The sequence below is a fragment of the Rhinatrema bivittatum genome, chromosome 16 (assembly GCF_901001135.1).
Source record: "Rhinatrema bivittatum chromosome 16, aRhiBiv1.1, whole genome shotgun sequence".
NCBI classification, from domain to species: Eukaryota; Metazoa; Chordata; class Amphibia; order Gymnophiona; family Rhinatrematidae; genus Rhinatrema; species Rhinatrema bivittatum.
Genome location: NC_042630.1, coordinates 10,032,037 through 10,043,441, shown reverse-complemented (window position 1 = coordinate 10,043,441; position 11,405 = coordinate 10,032,037). Strand labels below are relative to the sequence as shown.

Below are 11,405 nucleotides of genomic sequence, written 5' to 3'. Positions count from 1 at the left end.
TCTCTACTGGATTTAAAGGGACAGGGACAGGAAGTGTGCTGGCCCCACCTAAGGAGTGGATTTCCTGCCTAGCCCTATAAAAGGGCTGTCTTCACAGTACGTCTTGGCCTTGCATCGGAGTTACTTCACTCTGGAGGCTCCTGCCTGCCAGAGCTCCATCAGGTCTTCTTCGTGGAGCTCCTCTTCATTTCGTCTCGTCATGTCAAGTCATGTTTGTGCCTGAGGTCCTCATCCAGGTGTCCTGGTGTCTCGTCTTGATCTTCTGCTTCCTGATGTCCCAAGTTCCTTGGTGTCCTGCCCTTCTTGGTGTTTGCTTCAGCACTCCTGAGCCTTCTGGTACCTGTCAGGCCGTGCTCTCTCGGATGACGTCTTTCCCGAGCGTGGAGTAGCCTACATGTGGAATTCGTTCCTGTGCTCCTGAACCGTCATGTCCTGCCAGCCTTTGCGGAGCTCCGGATGACTTATGGCTCCATTCACATTCCAACCATTCACATTCCAACATCATCCTGTTGTTGGCCACAGGAGCTTGCAGGCCTGGCAGAGGGTAAGCCCGTCAGCCATGCTGGAACATGCTGTCAACCCTCGGTTCGGTCCTGGATCCGTCTGGGGTCGGGCCGAGGCCCAAGGACACACTAAAACACCCCGCTTCTCGACAGAATGCAAGGCCTTTCGAGGCCCGTCACGTAACAGAATGCAAGGCCTTTCGAGGCCCGTCACGTAACAGAATGCAAGGCCTTTCGAGGCCCGCCACGTAACATTCAAGGATTACAATGGAGCAACAGAACAATCAGAGTCAGGAGTCGAAACAATATGTCATAAACCTTAGCACCGTATGATTTATGGGTGCTACTGAAACTGAATTAATGCAACAAGAGAAGGGAATTAGCTCTCCAGTGGCTTAGAGCAAATAGACTACTCCAGTTGTGTCTGTATCAAATTGTAACATGTGGACTATAAACTGATCATAAATCAGCGTTTAGAAGCTGACAAATGTTCTCCGCTAAATATATCCTCATGATCTCTTTGCAACGTTAGCAGATAGTCAAAATGTCACAAAACTGGACTTTTCAAAGACAAACTAACTGATGCTAATTGATCAGGATTCCAGACAATACTTAAACCCTAAGCACCCAGCAAGAACATTTTGGGCACAACCATCTCCCGTTTGGTATTGCAAGAGTGGCAGTCATCTTTCAACCTGTAATGGCGGACATTTTTGCGAGAATTCAAAGGTGCCATGTACTAGTTTGATGACATGCCAGTTACTGGAAAGAAGAACGAAGCAAATTGTCTGGGAAGGCTTCATGCTATATTATTTCAATCAGAAATGTATGGATTGTGACTTAAGAATGGGAAAACGCCCGCAGACTCAAGCGCAATACCTCACTTGCATCACTGATCTGGAGGAGTTGCACCCTAGCCCCCTTTTCAGTGCAAATTAAGCGTTAAGAGCAAAACTCATGGTAGAGAACTGAAAAGCAGTATGCTCAGGAAAGAGTATGCTGATGGATAGGGTAATGGGAGCACCGAACAGCCTACTGGTGGAGGTGGCGAAGGAAAAACTACGGCAACAGAATTAAAAAAAAAAAGTGGTGGGATTAACACAGAGGAACTTCAGCGTTGAAGAGGTGAGAGGAAAGCCCTTAACGCCAGTAGGAAGGAAAAAAAATGACCAAACTAGATGGGCTCTTCTGTCTTCATCTGACATTGGCTCCCAGACCCAAAATATATATCGAACCTGTCCCCCTGGCGAACGATACGACCTTATTCTAAATTCTTTTCCAAATCTATCAACCCTATCAACGCCCATTTAAACAGTACTTCTCCGGTATTGCCAGAGCTGGATCGGCTGCCAGTCGCAGAGCGCGGTCACTCAAGGTGCTCCTTCTCATACGTAAGATGCAGAAAAATGGATTCCCTTCCTTGGATGAATCAATTGGTACCATCTAGGAAACTAGTCCGGTTAGCTGCGTAAGACAAGAGACTTTTCTTTGTTGTTGGCCCACCGAACGCACGCAATCATTTAAAAGTTTGTTAAAAACTAATCCATTCCGACAGATTTTTGATTGCTGATGATCACTGGAGATATATCTGGTTTGTGGAGAATGTTACTGGGGTTTTGTTTTTTTGTTTTTTTTTTTTTTAATCCCTTTGATTGTTTTAGATGTTTTGGTTTTGTCACTGATTGCAAATTAGCACTATGAATAAGCAGCATAAACATTTCGAAATAAAGCTTTCCGGAGACTAGAAAAAACCCCAAAAAAACTGGGACTAGTGATATGTGATGCACCTCCAGAACAATGTATCTTTTATTTATGTTATTAACCCCATATATACTTATCCAAGTTATATCGACCTGTTCATTGTAAGACATTTACTTGTCAATGTTACTGTTAAAATGTAAACCGAATTGATCAGTAATTCTGTTATTGGAAAGTCGGTATATAAAAATGCTAAATAAATAAAATAAATAAAACAATGTAAAAAAAATGAACTGCTCTTAGCACTAATGCTAACCTATTATGAAGTCATCTTCCTGCCATACTCCTTCTTGTGGGCAAGGGAGCTGTGACTTCGCCCATGACTAATGAGGGTCTCGAGAAACCCATGACATCTGTCTCTTGCACGCTTACCCATCCACGAGAAAAAGTGTGTTCAGATGAAGAACGCCACCCCCGCCTGCAAACCAAGCAACGTTAATCTTTGGAATAATTAAATGTTTACTCTCTGGTCGATGTAGAGAAAAACCATTCTATGCTGGTGGTGACAGCTCCCCAAGATCCTGGATGTCGATCTTTCACCCTGTGGCAGGTGCATCTGCCCTTATTACCATATCTTGGTCTCTTAATTCTGGCAGATCACCAAGCTGAGGTGGAGTTTAAGGAGACGGCTTTGCCCATTCAAATACAGACGTGCCGTCTCCCTGCCTACAAGAGCCTCTGGCGTGAACCGAGGAGGCCTGCGTGCTTTCACCTCCCCTGTTCAAATATCTTTCCCGTCGCTGCCAGGCAGCGGCGTCCTTCCTGTGCAGGCTGTGCCCTAGCCCGATGGCCTCGCCTCGCCACGGGTATAACACTGACTTCTTAAGCAAAGGGCTTCCTGCTGTATGGGGGGGGGGGGGGGGGGTATGAGAGTTGCGAGTTAACATAAAATGAAAGACCAGATCTTGAAATGGCTTCTTGGCGACCTTTCAGGGGATGTGCGTATAACAAAGGCCCTCACAAAGCAGCCGCTTCTGGTCACCGGGGATGGATGACGACGACACAGGACGGGCGAGTTGCCAAGCGTGGCTGAGATTCCCCCCCCCCCCCCCCCCCCCAGGTCCACGTGGATCAGATTACGGCGAGAATAAGGATAAGATGGGGGGGGGGGGGGGTTGTGCCTCCATGAACTGCCGAGATCTGACAACCCCCCCCCCCCCCCCATACATCAGGGGTAGGCAACTCCGGTCCTGGAGTGCCAGAAACAGCTCTGGTTTACAGGGCATCCACGATGAATACGCATGGGGCATATCTGCACATTCACTGTGGATATCCTGAGGAAAACAGAGCCGGGGTTACCTACCCCCCCCCCCCCCCCCCCCGGATATAAACCATGTGACAAAGGAATATGGTAAATGTGATGTCACGCTAATGGCCTTTAACATCTGTTCTCGCCAAATGTTACCATGGTTAGTGGCAGAGTCATCTACTGCTTATCTGCACATCTGTCCGTCCATCTTAACCGTGCCCGTCTCCGTTCCTCTCTCCATCCATCCCTCTGCCTTTTCATCCTTCTGTATATCCCTAACCTGTCTCTGTCCTAAGGACTTATTTTTTTCGCTACCTTCCTTTCCTGGCACGGAACCGTGGCCCTCAAAGACGTTTCTCAGCCCCTGGCTGCCCTTCTCAGCCTCGGCCTTTCTTCCCCCCGTTACTGGTTGGCGCCGTGTCCGTCTGCGGGGCAAAGCCTTGGTTTCCCCCCCCCCCCCCCCCCCCGGCAAGCCACCGAAACAATCACCGGCCATCGGACCTTCTCACGCAGGGCTCCCGTTCTCTCGCCTCGTCTGCAGACGTAGCAGCGATGAATTCTAACAGACTTCCTCCGTCCACCCCCTTCTTTTCCACACGTGCGCTCTTCCCCTCTGCCGTCTAACCTTCCTCCGCTTTTCCCATTCTCTCTCTCCTCTCTTTCCTGCGTGGGATAAGGCATCTCCACCGTTCCTCTGCCCCGGCCTCCGTTCTTCTAAGCCACAACCTATGCATGGAGTCTGGGTGACACAGCCCCCTCTTAGGGTCCTTCCCAAGAGGACGGGGGCGTTCTGCACCTTCCCCGGGTTCCACTACGTTCCACGAGTGCAGGGGCGGGGGCCAGCAGCAAGAATAAGGAGTAAGCCCTTCTGTGGCCTCTGCAGAGTGTCCGTGGAGGAGGAAGCTCGGGATGTGTTCTATGCTGGTACAAGTCTCCCTGCAGGTGCAAAAGTCTCTGTGTAAGAACGAACATGCCTGCGGCTCGGTCTGTGCCTGGTCACCTTAGCTGTTGCTTACTTTTTTTTTCAGTGGGTGGCGTGGGAGAGAGAGGGGGGGCCTGGCGGTTTCCTCCTGCTGTCTTGGTCTTACAGCTCGGTCGGAACTGGGCTGGGATCCAGCGCCATGCACCTTCATTCACACACCCGCCCCAGGTGTATAATTCCCATGCCATCTTAACCTTTGGTCCGGTCATGGCTGCAACGGTCCTCAGCCGGGGGCTCTGTAATCCGATGCCCAAAATCCCTCATCGCTGCCGTGCAATGACTGTGATTCTCCCCCCGCCCCCCCGACCCGAGGCCTGCGAGTGCCGTCTCCGCAGCTTCCCCCTAGCCTGGGCTGGCCCAGGGAGAGGAGGACCCGACCAGAGGTCCTCCCACCTTGGGAGGTGTGCAGCGCTGCTGCTGAGTCCGCCTCCTCCCCACCGCCACCACAGGCAAACTCGAAGCGGGAGGAGGAGGTATCTCTTTAGTAACTATGGCAGCAAGGAAAGAAAAAGGCAACTGTACAGGGGTGAAGCACAGGGGTAAGTTTATTCAATCCTTTCCTCCTCCTGTCAGCTCAGCAAACGTTTCACTCAGATGTCAAGAGAATGTATCCAAGAGTGAGGGGCAATGAAGATGGTTGCAAAGCAAAGAGTAAGCTGGGAGTAAGATGGTAGAAAAGCAGGAGTAATCTGGGAGTGAGGCAGTCATACAGCAGGAGCGAGAGAGTACTGGTGAGATGAACATAAGGTGGTAGTAAAGCAGGAACATGGTCTAATAATGTGGGAGTAATGTGGTAGTAAACCAGGAGTAAGGTGGTAGTAACCTAGCCAACAGTCCACATTGAGATAGCAGTAAGCTGGATGGTAGGGACATGAGAACAGCATTACTGGGAGGTGGCACAAGGCATTAGTAAAGCAAAATTAAGCCAGTAGTAAAGCTGTAGCAGGGTGGATCTCACTGCTGAACTTTCTGGTCAAAGGTCCCAGCCCCCTTATAGTTGCCCACGTAGCCAGAGTTATCAGCAAGGTCCTCGCGCCCAGCCAAGCCCTTGCCCTTGCCGCTCTCGTCAAACCTCTCCTTGTGTGAGCCGGTGTACTTTGAGGTATCTGTGAGTCTGTCCACGCCACCCACTGCCACGGCTTTCTGAGACGACATAGCAAAATGAGAAGAAAATTACCCAGAGAGCGAGTAACGGGTAAACAGTCATCAATCAGTCTGTTACTCTCCCCCCTCTAGTGCAGGGGGCGCCCCTGGGACGGTGCAATTAACTCTCCTCCCCCTCCTGCAGGGGGCGCCCCTGGGACAGTGCAGGTAACTCTCCCTCTGCTGCAGGGGGTGCCACTGGGACGGTGCATGTAACTCTCCTCCCTCTCCTGCAGGGGGCACCCCTGGGATGATGCAGGTAACTCTCCCTCTGCTGCAGGGGGCGCTCCTGGGACAATGCATGTAATCTCCCTCTCCTGCAGATGATACCCCTGGGACAGTGCATGTAACTCTCCTCCCTCTCCTGCAGGAAGTGCCCCAGGACAGTGCAGGTAACTCTCCTCCCTCTGCTGCAGGTGGTGCCCCTGGGATGGTGCATGTAACTCTCCTCCTTCTCCTGCAGATGGCACCCCTGGGACAGTGCATGCAACTCTCCTCACTCTCCTACAGGGGGCGCCCCAGGACAGTGCAGGTAACTCTCCTCCTGCTGCAGGCAGTGCCCTTGGGACAGTGCATGTAAATCTCCTCCATCTCCTGCAGGGGGCGCCCCTGAAATGGTGCAGGTAACTCTCCTCCCTCTCCTGCAGGGAGCGCCTTTGGTACAATGCATGTAACTCTCTTCCCTCTCCTGGAGGCAGCAGGCCTGGGACAGTGCATGTAACTCTTCTCCCTCTCCTGCATGGGGCGCCCCTGAGACAGTGCAGGTAACTCTCCTCCCTCTGCTGCAGGTGGTGCCCCTGGGACGGTGCATGTAACTCTCCTCCCTCTCCTGCAGATGGCACCCCTGGGACAGTGCATGCAACTCTCCTCACTCTCCTACAGGGGGCGCCCCAGGACAGTGCAGGTAACTCTCCTCCTGCTGCAGGCAGTGCCCTTGGGACAGTGTATGAAAATCTCCTCCATCTCCTGCAGGGGGCGCCCCTGAGATGGTGCAGATAACTCTCCTCCCTCTCCTGCAGGGGGCGCCTTTGGTACAATGCATGTAACTCTCTTCCCTCTCCTGGAGGCAGCAGGCCTGGGACAGTGCATGTAACTCTCCTCCCACTCCTGCATGGGGCGCCCCTGAGACAGTGCAGGTAACTCTCCCTCTCCTGCAGGGGCGCCTCTGGTACAATGCATGAAACTCTCCTCCCTCTACTAGAGGTGGCAGCCCTGGGAAGGTGCATGTAACTCTCCTCCCTCTCCTGCAGGGGGCGCCCCTAGGACAGTGCAGGTAACTCTCCTCCCTTTGCTGCAGACGGGACAGTGCATGTAACTCTCCTCCCTCTCCTGCAGGGGGCACCCCTGGGACAGTGCATGTAACTCTCCTCCCTCTCCTGCAGGAGGCACCCCAGGACAGTGCAGGTAACTCTCCTCCCTCTTCTGCAGGGAGCGTCCCTGGGACGGTGCAGGTAACTCTCCTCCCTCTCCTGCAGAGGGCGCCCCTGGTACAATGCATGTAACTCTCTTCCCTCTCCTGGAAGCGGCAGCCCTGGGACAATGCAAGTAACTCTCCTCCCTCTCCTGCAGGGGGCGCCCCTGGGACGGTGCAGGTAACTCTCCTCCCTCTCCTGCAGGGGGCGCCCCTGGGACGGTGCAGGGAACTCTCCTCCCTCTCCTGCAGGGGGCGCCCCTGGGACGGTGCAGGTAACTCTCCTCCCTCTCCTGCAGGGGGCGCCCCTGGGACGGTGCAGGTAACTCTCCTCCCTCCCCTGCAGGGAGCGCCCCTGGGACGGTGCAGGGAACTCTCCTCCCTCTCCTGCAGGGGGCGCCCCTGGGATGGTAAAGGTAACTCTCCTCCCTCTCCTGCAGGGGGCGCCCCTGGGACGGTGCAGGGAACTCTCCTCCCTCTGCTGCAGGGGGCGCCCCTGGGATGGTAAAGGTAACTCTCCTCCCTGTCCTGCAGGGGGCGCCCCTGGGACAGTCCAGGTAACTCTCCTCTCTCTGCTGCAGGGGGCGCCCCTGGGACGCTGCAGGTAACTCTCCTCCCTCTGCTGCAGGGGGCGCCCCTGGGACGGTGTGGGTAACTCTCCTCCCTGTCCTGCAGGGGGCGCCCCTGGGACAGGGCAGGTAACTCTCCTCCCTCTCCTGCAGGCAGCGCCCCTGGGACGGTGCGGGTAACTCTCCTCCCTCTGCTGCAGGGGGCGCCCCTGGGACAGGGCAGGTAACTCTCCTCCCTCTGCTGCAGGGGGCGCCCCTGGGACGGTGCGGGTAACTCTCCTCCCTGTCCTGCAGGGGGTGCCCCTGGGATGGTGCAGGTAACTCTCCTCCCTCTCCTGCAGGCGGCGCCCCTGGGTCGGTGCGGGTAACTCTCCTCCCTCTGCTGCAGGGGGCGCCCCTGGGACAGGGCAGGTAACTCTCCTGCCTCTCCGGGGATCGTGATCTCCAGGGCCTGCTCTCACCGTCACTCCTGCGCTGCCTGGTTCCTGGCCTATCACCAGCTTGCACATGGAGTCATACGCCTCCTCGGGCGACTTCCCCTTAAATCTCTTGCTGGACAGCTCCTTTATCGCCTCCAAAAACTCTTCGTAAGTGAGATTCCGAGCACCTTTAGTCCTGAAAACACAGAGAGGGGGGGGGATGGGGAGGGAGTCAGAGAGGGAGAGCCGAAGTGGTGGTTCTGGTGCCAGGCACAACCATTTCATTCCCCATTGCTTGGCATCTCATTGCCGCCCCCCCCCCCCCCCCCCCCCACTCCACCTCTGCTGCCCTCCCCTGCCACAGAGAGCTGAGTCTCCTCTCTTTAACTTACCATGGGGGCACAATCTCCTTCCAATTGAGGCCGGCTGCGGGGGTTTTCCCTTGAACTTAAAGGGAAGGGACTCTCCGGTCCCCTGAGAAGCTCCTGTGATCTTCCACAATGCACCAGGAAACTCCCCTCCCCTCCCTTCCAGAAAATACAAGCTTTGATTCGCTTTTCCCTCCTCTATTCTCCAAAAAAAAAAAAAAATGGGCCCTGCCTACGAGTCCCTTCCTTGGATCCTGCAGCTCGCTGCAGAGGAGACCTCACCCCGCCACTCACGATCACTCGGCTCTCTGCAAGGGGCCACCCAGGAGCCACCCACCCACTCTGGCAACCTCCCAAAGGGGCGATCTTGCTAGTGGACCCTGCCACCTACTGCCACTTCACAGCTCAGCCCTTCCTTAAGAGGGCCAGAGTTATCCTTACCAGCAGGTTCCCAGCTCCCCACCAATGTACAGCAGAGGTGGGAAGGCATGGCTCAGGGCAATTCGTCTTTCACGTGAGACTGCTTGCAAAGAGTCCTCAAAGCATCCACTCTCTCTTTCTGTGCGCTGGTGCTTCAGCTCTGCTCTCCACCTTTCCTTATGTCCCATGATGTCACATCTCCTCTTCCCAGGTAATCTCATATTTCTCCTCCTCATACCCTGTGTGATGTCACATCCCAGCCTCACAGCCCTTGATGTCACATCTCACCCTCACAGCCTCTGATTTCACATCTCCCCCTCACAGCCTGTGATGCCAGATCCCTGCCTTACAGCCCGTGATGTCACATCTTGTTCTCACTGCCTGTGATGTCACATCCTGTTCTCACAGCCTGTGATGTCACATCCCTTCCTTCCAGCCTGTGATGCCACATCCCTTCCTTACAGCCTGTGATGTCACATCTTGTTCTCACTGCCTGTGATGTCACATCCCTTCCTTCCAGCCTGTGATGTCACATCCCTTCCTTCCAGCCTGTGATGTCACATCCTGTCCTCACTGCCTGTGATGTCACATCTCCCCTCCTCACACCCTGATGGACACTCACTTGACCTTGTTGAACACTATGTCCACGTCCGTGGTGGTCACGGCCTTGCCATCCATGATTTTGCACTCCTTGCAGAGCTTGGAGAAGTTCTTCCCTGTGATGTCCTTCCCCGTGGCGGAGGTATCGCCGTAGACGGCAAACTTCTTGAAGGCATCGTGCAGCTCCTGCGACATGATTGAAGCTAAAAAAAAAAACCCAAAAAAGCAGGCGGGCGCACGGTTACGCTAGCTGGGCAGCCTGGACCCTCCCTCCCGTTGCCGCAAGTCCAACCCCCGGCCCGGGCACCGATTGTGCGTGCGAGACCCTGGGCGGGGGCCACCACACCTGGGAACCTCTGAGTTCCGGGCATCCGGACAGATTGGCACCCGAAGGGCTTCGACCTGGCATCGGGCTCACTCAGTGGCAGGGCTGGGATCCAGTGCCAGGAGCCTTTGTACTCTCAGCCACCCGGAGATTTATATTCCTTCCCCAACTTACTTTTTCTAGTCACTGCGGCGACAATCCTCAGCCGTGCAAAAAAAAACCAAAAACGTTTGAGAATGTATTTATTTCCTTCCCTGAACGTACCCGGATCAGTCCAGTGCATCCCTGCCAGCAGAGACTGATCCGTGCTACTACAGGAACGAAAATCAGCAGGCGAGAACCAAGTTTCCCTCAATAGGCATTTCGTGTTCCACCTGTGTCCGAGAACAGCCTCCAGGAGGGTTTTTATGTATTTTATTTTACGTTTCTTATATACCGACATTCGTTAATAACATCGCCTCGGTTTCCATAGAACACAAATGCAGCGACAATGGCTTTACAGGCAAACGGATTTGGAAGTGGGGAGGAGACATACCAAGCAACAGAGCCGTTTAAAGCTAACTTGTGTACAGTCAATAAATATGTGATATTAAAGAAGTTGGCAACATACCAGGGAAGTAATATGGACAAAGTTACGGCACATTATTAGTCGGCATCATTAGACATAAAAGTGGGAGAAATTGCATTTTATAGTTAATGCTGCAGGACTAGAAATGGAAAGGTAGAAACATATTGTTTAAGGGAGAATATGCATTATACATGTAAATCAGTGGGTTGGGAGAATTTGCTTGGAACAGGATGATAAGGAGGGGAAGAGGAATGGGGCAGTTGAGGAGGTCCCAGGAGTAAGTAAGCTTGCTTGGACAACCGGGTTTTGAGTTTCTGCTTGAAACGACGTCGCAGCCAGAATGGCATCGGGATCCCCCATGGTGCATAAACATAGTCCCTTAAAATGCTCTCCCTGTCCTGACTTTCAAGCCCCAGGTCCACATCCACGGGGAACAAGCCAACAGCTCGCCCCCGTCATCAGAACCACGAGGATGACAATGGACGTGGGGAGGGCATCTCTGGCCGGACGGCGCCAGAGGAAAGGCGTAGCTGGGAGACGGCTTGCAGAAACGCCAGCTACCTCCGGAAGACTCATGCAAACCGAAGAGAGACGCAGCCAGACCTCCACCCCTATCTCCTCCACCCCACACACCCCCCCCCCAGCATGGCTAATCCAAGCAACAACCCCAGCTCTCACCTGTCCCTTGACCCCTCTGCTCCCAGCAGCTTCTCACCCCTGTGGTTCTCTCCTGCTCTCTGTCCAGGCGAGGCACTAGCTGGCTGTTGTCAGTTGTCTAAAGGTCTCCATGGAGATGCTTGACTCTTGGCTCCATTCATTGTGGCCTCAGGTGCTGTGACCTCACTGAGATACTGCACCGGATCACCTCAAGGGAGAGGGGGGCCATGGATTTTATGGGCGAGGCCTGAAGAAAGGGAACCAAGAGTGGCAGGAGGGGAAATGCCGAGATGCAAACTCAGATTCCACCCCGCTGACAGGGACTCTTTTGTGTAACTTTGGTGGTTTCCCCTGTCTATGGAAAAACTCTTTCCCTGTCCCTTTCTGTAGGGGGAGCTGTAGGGAATGGTGTAGGAGCACTGGCTGAGGAAGG

At 54.0% G+C, this 11,405-nt stretch overlaps 1 protein-coding gene across 1 annotated transcript; it reads right to left on the bottom strand.

The window, feature by feature from the left end:
* Window positions 1-5,019: 5,019 nt before the first annotated feature.
* On the bottom strand, window positions 5,020-11,134 carry LOC115078632 (tubulin polymerization-promoting protein family member 3-like). The gene is made up of 4 exons (XM_029581571.1): window positions 10,994-11,134; window positions 9,445-9,625; window positions 8,077-8,230; window positions 5,020-5,635 (listed from the first exon to the last, which is right to left on the bottom strand). The coding sequence occupies exons 2-4, from the start codon at window positions 9,615-9,617 to the stop codon at window positions 5,447-5,449; spliced, it is 516 nt and encodes a 171-aa protein (XP_029437431.1). The 5' UTR covers window positions 9,618-9,625; window positions 10,994-11,134; the 3' UTR covers window positions 5,020-5,446.
* Window positions 11,135-11,405: the final 271 nt, after the last annotated feature.

Coding starts and splice junctions, on each gene's coding strand:
- LOC115078632 (XM_029581571.1), bottom strand. CDS start 9,617: ATGTCGCAGGAGCTGCACGATGCCTTCAAGAAGTTTGCCGTCTACGGC. Junction 8,231..9,444: donor ATAGTGTTCAACAAGGTCAA/GTGAGTGTCCAT, acceptor CTGTGTTTTCAG/GACTAAAGGTGCTCGGAATC. Junction 5,636..8,076: donor CAGGCAGCGCAGGAGTGACG/GTGAGAGCAGGC, acceptor ATGTCGTCTCAG/AAAGCCGTGGCAGTGGGTGG.